The sequence below is a fragment of the Chinchilla lanigera genome, unplaced genomic scaffold, assembly GCF_000276665.1.
Source record: "Chinchilla lanigera isolate Chin_1 unplaced genomic scaffold, ChiLan1.0 scaffold00040, whole genome shotgun sequence".
NCBI classification, from domain to species: Eukaryota; Metazoa; Chordata; class Mammalia; order Rodentia; family Chinchillidae; genus Chinchilla; species Chinchilla lanigera.
The window spans coordinates 19,547,896-19,555,847 of record NW_004955441.1 but is presented as its reverse complement, the minus strand read 5'-3'; the positions used below and the strand labels follow the sequence as shown (position 1 = coordinate 19,555,847).

The 7,952-nt window shown below is 45.3% G+C and overlaps 1 protein-coding gene across 1 annotated transcript in view; it reads right to left on the bottom strand.

Annotated features, from left to right (window-relative positions):
• Positions 1-7,952, bottom strand: part of Erlec1 (endoplasmic reticulum lectin 1) — a gene marked incomplete at its 5' end in the record, with an annotated part of 22,536 nt that overhangs the window by 2,113 nt on the left and 12,471 nt on the right. The window contains 4 exon segments of the mRNA XM_013517526.1: positions 545-620; positions 1,079-1,156; positions 2,805-2,929; positions 7,609-7,668. Coding sequence (XP_013372980.1) covers positions 545-620; positions 1,079-1,156; positions 2,805-2,929; positions 7,609-7,668 — 339 coding nt within the window.

Genomic DNA, 7,952 nt, shown 5'->3' with positions numbered 1-7,952 from the left:
ACCTTGCGCTTGCCGGGCAGGCACTGTGCCACTGAGCTAAATCCCCAGCCCGACAAAGACATTCTCTATGACCAAATTTTAGGCTCTGTGGGCCTCTTTCCAACTATGCTTTCATCTTTGAACTCTGTCTTTAGCTTGCCTAACCCACTTCGAGGAAGAACTCTGTCAAAATGTTACACTAAGTCAAAAAGCTAGGCACAGGAAGCATATGCTCTGTAACTCCACCCAGGTGGAAATCCAGCTCCTGTGAGTGGTGGACGTCAGAAAGGGCTGGAGAGGTGCTGAGGGGTGTGCACCAGAAAGGGCCAGGACAGAAGTGGGAAGGGCCAGTTACCCTGCTCTGAGTGACAATCCTGTGGATATAGGAAACTGGGAAAATCTGGCAAACGCAACACTTACCATCTGTGCATTTGTTACGAATTGTATCTCAACACAAGCTCAGAAGTGGCAAGGGTATATTAAGCCTTAAAAGGTAACAAAGGGGCTTTAATGCAACAAGTTAAAACACGGCCCCAACTAAACTTCTGGGCACTTTTTTACTTACCCCAAGAATATACTGACAGGAGTGAGGCTCTAGCATATACACAGTGACAGCATGAGGAGAGTCTGACTCTTTACACCTGAAAGACAGATAACTAAAGGTACCGTCTAATCCTACCAGACAGTATTTCAATAGTTACCTTTTTCTTTTTGTAGTACTGGTGATGAACCTCAGGGCCTTGCAAGTGCTAGGTAAACGCTCTACCATTAAGCTACAACCCCAATAATAGTTTTGCTTGTTTTTTAATGGTTTTCTTGAGACACGGTCAGGTTATGTAGACCAGGCTGGCCTCGAACTTCTGGTGATCCTCATAAGGCAGCCTCCTGAGTGCTGGGATTACAGGTGTGCACCACCACGCCTGGCCTAATGATAGTCTTAAATTACAAACATCCCATTAAAATGCATGGAACCAGAATAATTGAATTAAAGCAATATAATTTGATAATTATTCCTAATTACATTTCATATTTATATACAACTTCTGTTTACAGGAAGCAGATAGAAAGGCATAAAGCATGATCTGAGGATTTCACTTACTTTAGTTTTACAGTCACCTGTCTCGGTTTGTCAGTTATGTCACAAATATCTCCATTCCCATAAAAATGTGAGACCACCCTGAATGAGAGAAACACAAGCTTTATTAAACAAATAATTGTAACGCACACTGTGAGAAGACAGGGTTTTTAGGTTATATCAGAGTGTCTTTCAGATTCTGTACGGAGATTGTAAATTAAAAATCCTTTGCATCATCTTAATACAACATCTCCAACTTGCATATTATTTGTATAAAAATAGTTAAGATTCCACTCTGTAAAAAAACTGTCTTAAACTGGGTGTGGTGGTGCACACCTGTAATCCCAGCACTCGGGAGGCTGAGGCAGGAGGCCTGCAGAAGTTCGAGGCCAGTTTGTGCTACATAGGGTGTTGAAGGCCAGCCTGAACTGCACAGCAAGACCTTGTCTTAAAAAACCCAGAAGATGCATTTCCCTAGGTAAGTCAGTGTACTCTGTTTCCAACCACCACTCAGCTAACTTTATTAAAATACTGTACCGTAGGGGGCACAAAAGGCTGGGCCAGGCCAAGCCACAAACACCAAAGGAGTAGTATTCTAGTCTCACCCTCCTTTGCTTCGATACTTTTCGACATGACCCCTAAACTACTGTCACATGAGATGTACATGAGCCTGTTTAGCAAATCAGAATACCTGACTATTTATACAGTTATCACGTTAACTCAAGACAGCGCGTTCTGAAAACACTCTCTTAACACCACCTGTCCTAGGAAAGAGCAGAGACACCTGAGAAGGCACAAGAGTGAACAATGTAAAATACAATGGGCAAGGGGCTGGGGATTTAGCTCAGCGGCAAAGTGCCTGCCTGGCAAGCGCAAGGTTGTGAGTTCGATTCCTGGTACCGGGAAAAAAAACCAAACCAAACAAACAAACAAAAAAAATGGCTTACTGTAAAATACAATGGGCAAGGGGCTGGGGATTTAGCTCAGCGGCAAAGTGCCTGCCTGGCAAGCGCAAGGTTGTGAGTTCGATTCCTGGTACCGGGAAAAAAAACCAAACCAAACAAACAAACAAAAAAAATGGCTTACTGTAAAATACTATGGGCAAGATACACAATGTGCTGAAGCTCAGTTATTTTTGGTAAATAAGACTCATTTTCTTCTGTTGTAACAAAATATACTCAGATAACCCCAAAGGGATGTGCAGTAGCTTTTCAAAAGTCACTGTTCAACCATTTCCAACCCTCATGTGACGAAGGGTAAGTAACCCAGGAAACCGTGAGTGCACTAAAACAGTTTCGTAATTTAAGATGAAGACTACGCGTCCCAGAGGAGTCGCCTTCGGAACTGAGCCCGTTACTAACCCGCTGCCGCGCTCACCAGCACACCGTCGCCACTGTTGAAGGCGGCAGCCCAGGGTTACTGCGCGCTGCGCGCCGCCCTTTAAATGAACTATCGCGCAATAATCCTGCGTGCAAGCCGAGGTCGTTACACAGGAGGCGGCGGCATGAAGTGCTGCTGTCGCTCATCCGAGGTACGGACAAGCCAGCCGGTGTCTGAACTGAGACGCTGCTCTTCACTATCACACTGTGCTGCTTCTCCGCCAAAGAAAACTAATTTCGAGGCACCTCTGGAAAAAACAACAACTCTGACCTGGGATTTTACTTAAGTGTTTAAACTTTTATGTGTACCAACGTACTGTGTTTTAAAAATTCTACTCCTCACGCCCGAAGGCAAATAGAGCTGTGCTCACCTGACCGTCTGCGTGCCGTCGGCCTGCAGCTGGTAGGCTCTGGCAGGGTTCTTCTTGGCCCACTCAATGTGCTCCTCCTGGTTCCAAGTCCCCACGACCACAGAAGTCTTCCCACTGTCCTTGTCCTAGCGCACAGCACAGAGACCTCTATGCAGATGGCCAGCCGCTTCTGGCCCTGGTCTTCATTTCTAACTTGCACACCTGACTTCCACCTTTAACTGTACCGGTATTAGGTAAACTCGGCGAGTAGCAATGTATCCTTTTTAATCTTTATCTCCTTGAATAGAGAAACTAACCTCTAGTCAGGCTAGCTCTAGACAGCAGCTACTTCTGACTCCCATCTTCCTCTCCACACCAACCCTTCTGCTGCATCTTCACTGCCAGCACCCGCCTCTAGACCAAGCCAGAGGTCAGCCTCTCACACCCAGATTGTGCGCCCAGGTACTACTGCGGCGTGAGTACGTGCGCTGGGGGCTGAAGCCATGGCCTTGTGAGCATCAGGCAAGTATTCTACCACTGAGCCACCACCTCAGGCCCAGTCCTGCGATTCTTCATCCAATCTTTATCCTCCAGCTGCTGCCATTTACATGTGCTGGACACCTAGCCCTCCGCTAACTGACAGGAGGCGGGTGTAGCAGGAGGCGTCAGGCAAGGGCTGCGCTCGGAGCAAGGACTGATGCTGATTTTAAGACGGCTGGATCTTTCACTCTCCCACCTTCTTGCTTTCCGAAGTGGAACAGAGCAGAAGGAAGGTCCTTGCCACACGCTGGCACCGGGACTTTCTAGCTTACGGAGCTGTGAAACATCCATCTCTTCACTGTACGTTACCTAGTCTTATGCAGGTGGTGTGCAGGTTCAAGGCTAGCCTGAGCTACCTAGTGAGACCATGTCACCAAACGCAAAAACAAACAAAAACCACCCGGGCTGTGGTACCGTGAGAACCACACAAAGCAGACGGAGACAAGCGCCTCAATCTTCAACTTGTACTGGTCATCTTCTCCTCTTCGATACCGGTCTTACTGCTCATCAGACTGTTATTTCTGGGTCAAAATTATGTCTGGAAGTCCCCTCCCCTGTTACCATTCTGTCTCAGTTGCACGTCCGACCTAGTATTCGGACTCCCCTCCCTCCCCCTTGCGCTTCCCGCCTCCCTCTCTTCCCTTCCCTCACACTTTCTGCCTACCACTCTCTTCTTTAGTGTTCTGCAGTACTGGGGGTTGAACCCAGGGCCTTGCTTATGTCAGCAAGCACTCTACCGCTGAGCTACACACCTCCCGGCACTTTTTTGTTGAGACAGGGTCTTGCTAAGTTGCCCAGATGGTCTCGAGCTCATGATGCTCCTGCTTAAGACTGTGGAGGGGGGTTACAACGTACTTCTGGTTTGTACACTTAAAAATTCCTAGCCGTGGCCAGGCCACTGCTCTGGGATAACTTACTGATTCCTGTGAAGACACAGCCTTCAGACACTTTTAAAAACAACAAGACTAGAGCTGGGCACAGTGGCGCACACCTGTAATCCCGGCACTCAGGAGGCTGAGGCAGGAGGATCGCTGTGAGCTCAAGACCAGCCTGCGCTGCAAAGTGAGTTCAAGGCCAGCGTGAACTGCATAGTGAGACCCTGTCTCAAAAAGACAAAAAGCAAACAAATAAAAAAGGAGACTGGGGCTCCTAGGCAGGGAACAGAGCAGCAAATGAATGTGTAAGAGGCTGCACAGGGAGCGGGGCTGCTTGGGTTTGAGTTCCAGCTTCACTGCTCACTACTCACTGTGACTTCTGGCACGTCACTGTACGTTCTGCTTTTCCTCTTGGAGTAACACCACCTCTCAGCGCTGTCCTGAGGGTTTACTGAGTCTCGTGCATAAAGCACTTAGTGCTTGGCGTACAGTGAAGACCGACTTTGTATTATTTATTCTTTGTGGCGCTAGGCCTCACACATACTCGACAAGTGCTTTTCTACAAGCTACTCCCCCAGCCCACTTATTAGTCTTAAAAAATTTTTTTATTCAATTCTTTACTTTTTACTAGAGACTGAGCTCTTGGTCTTTGCACTGAGCTATGTCCCAACCCTAAAAAATTGTTTTTTAAAATTTTGAGACAGGGTTTTGTTAAGTTGCCCATGGTGGGTCCAAATGTACAATCCTCCTGCCTCAGTCAGCCTCCTAGAGTGCTGGGATTACAGGTGTGTAATACCGGAGCCATATACCTGGCTAAGGTCACTTTTTTGGTTGGTGTTTTTTTTTTTAGTTTTTTTCCGGTACCAGGAATCGAACTCACAACCCTGCACTTGCCAGGCAGGCGCTGTGCCGCTGAGCTAAATCCCCAGCCCGCTTGGTTGTTTTTTGAGACAGAGTCTTGCTATAAAGTTCAGGGTGGTCTTGAACGCACTGTGTACTTAGGCTGGCCTTGAACTCCTGGGCGATCTTCTTGCCTCAGCCTACTGAGTGCTGGGATTACAGGTGTCCCGACGTCTGGATAGTTGCTTTTTTTTTTGTCTTTTTGAGACAGGGTCTTGTTGTGCTGTTCGGGCAGGCCTTGAGCTCACTTTGTAGCCCTGACAGGCCTCGAACTCGCAATCATCTTCCTGTCTCAGCCTTCCAAGTGCTGGGATTGCAGGCATGAGCCACCATGCCCGGCAAGCTACTATTATTTTGTATCTCCCAAAACACCTAGCAGAATCTCTCAGAAAGTTCTAGGTTAGATGATCTTGGACAAGGTTAAACCTCCTGTTGTTAATTATGAGGGAAAACAGCCACTATAATTACTAGTACTAGGGGCTGGGGCTTTAGCTCAGCAGCACAGTGCCTGCCTGGCAAGTGCAAGGTCATGAGTTCGATTCACAGTACTGGAAAAAAAACAACAAAAAATTAAATTACTAGTACTGTGGCAGGGAATTTCTCAGGACGCATATACCCTGATCTGGCCTGTGAAGGGCTAGAAGCGCACTGCATGAATACACTGGCAAAAGTGCGCCAATACAGTTAAAAACGGTCACTGAAGTATTACCACAGCGGAAACTGGAGACAACTTAAAGGCTGGTCAGTAGTAGCCTGGCTAAGGGCACTGCAGACACTGGGGCATGGTGACACATGACTACATTCCTGCAGTCTGGAAGCTGAGGCGGGATGACTGCAAGGTCAAGCCAGCCCGGGCCACTTTGTCATTTAGTGCAAAATAAAAGAATAAAACAGGGTTGGGAATGAGCTCAGAGCAATGGCCACTGGCCCAGTTACTACTACCGGAAAAGAACAACGTATTATCGGTAGAGCTGTGGCCCAACGGTGCCGAGCAGCACGGGGCTGCCGCGGCCCCGAAGACCCGCAGCACTAAGGGACAAGCGCGAGCGCACAGCGGTGCGTGCTCCCCGCGGCGTGAAGTAGGGGTCAGCCGCACGTGTGTCTTCAGACTTAGCTACTTCTTATCTAACTATTTTCTTAATGATTTGGGGAAAGTGAGGTGACGGTACAGAAGAAACTAACTTCTTATTTTAAAATTCTGGCGTATATGCATTCAACTGAAAAAGCCACTGGGCATTATCTGGGCTACCACTAGTAGTTTATCTTTTTAAAAATCTGTATCAGTAAATTGTTATTTAAAAAAACGGCAAAGCAGCACAAATAAATAGGAAATATACTTAAATGAAACTTCTCAGGTTTAAGTGAAGAAGAAAAAGCTTACATATACTTCGTATAAGGTGAACTGATCTGTCCTATGATCTCACTCAAAATTTAACATCAGCTCAAAACATCTTGTATGAGCAACTACAGTACTTTTCGTGATTTTTTTTTGTTGTTGTTTTTTTGAGACAGAGTTTTGCTATGCAGTCCAGGCTGGCCTTGAACACTCAGTGATCCTCCTGCCTCAGCCTCCAGAGTGCTGGGATAACAGGTATGCACCTCCACATCTGGCAACTACAGTACTTTCTAATCACTAGTTATTATTTCTTTTAGGAAATGAAATGAGCCTTTTGAAGTAGCCAGGCCAATACTCATTGATTAAAGTTTCTCTCTAATGTATAGCAGTTTAACTAAGTACAATAACTTATAACAAATAAAATTATTGCAACTTGAACTTCAGAATTTAAGACTGGCTCAGCATGGTGGCACATGCCTGTAATCCTTGCACTAGGGAGGCTGAGGCAGGAGGATCACAAGTTTGAGGGAGTGAGTTCAAGGCCAGCCTGGGCTATATCGTGAGACCCTGTCTCAAAAAAAGACAAAAGAAGAAATGAAAGAAAAAAAAAAAAGAAAAAGAATTTATGGAGATTGAATCGATGTGGGAGAATATGCTGACTTATAAAATCATAAATAAAATAAAAAGCTTGTAATTTTAAAACTTACTTTGAAATGGGACCTTCTTTTAGCTGTGAAACTTGTTACATGTACCCAAATATACTAACTGCATCATTAATATACTACCTAAGCATTATTTTCTTAATGTAGAGATGAATTATAAGAATGGCTAATGTTTCCCAAAGACAGTCACAAAACCCTGTGGCTGCAGCAGGTGCAGTCACAGAAGAACACGGAGCTAACGGCAGTGTCACCTCTAAGTGACTGACGGTGGGTAACCCCGGGTTCTCTGGCTTTTCATACTTCCATATTACAAGTGCTATCAATTCCCCTCCTTTTTCCCACTAAGATTTAAAAACTTAATCTACAACTGGGGATATAGCTTAGTGGTAGGGTGCTTGCCTATCTAGCATGTTCAAGGCCCTGGGCCTGATCCCCAGCACTGTAAAAACACAACAAAACAAAAATTTATAATCAATCTAGTGGCAGAATAGTATACAAACGTTTTTCTGTACCTCATGGTACTGATGTACATGTTTGCCATAGCAGAATTCGTATTTCCACCAACCAACACCCTAAAGGAAAGAAAATATATTAGATCAAGTTATACACACAGAAGGAGGGAATTGGGGCTTGATTTAATATTGCCACACGACAGTGACAAAAATATATGTGCATATTTTTATAACCTGCAAGAGCAATGGTATGACTGAAAATTAATAATCATTAGTAATTTGAAAAGAGAAAAATATGAGGAATTGCTGCACTGCTTTGATAAAATAAATAAAACAAAAATTCTACTTATAAGGGTGTTTCCCATGGGTGCTATTATGTAGAAGGTAATTTTACCTTTGTGACA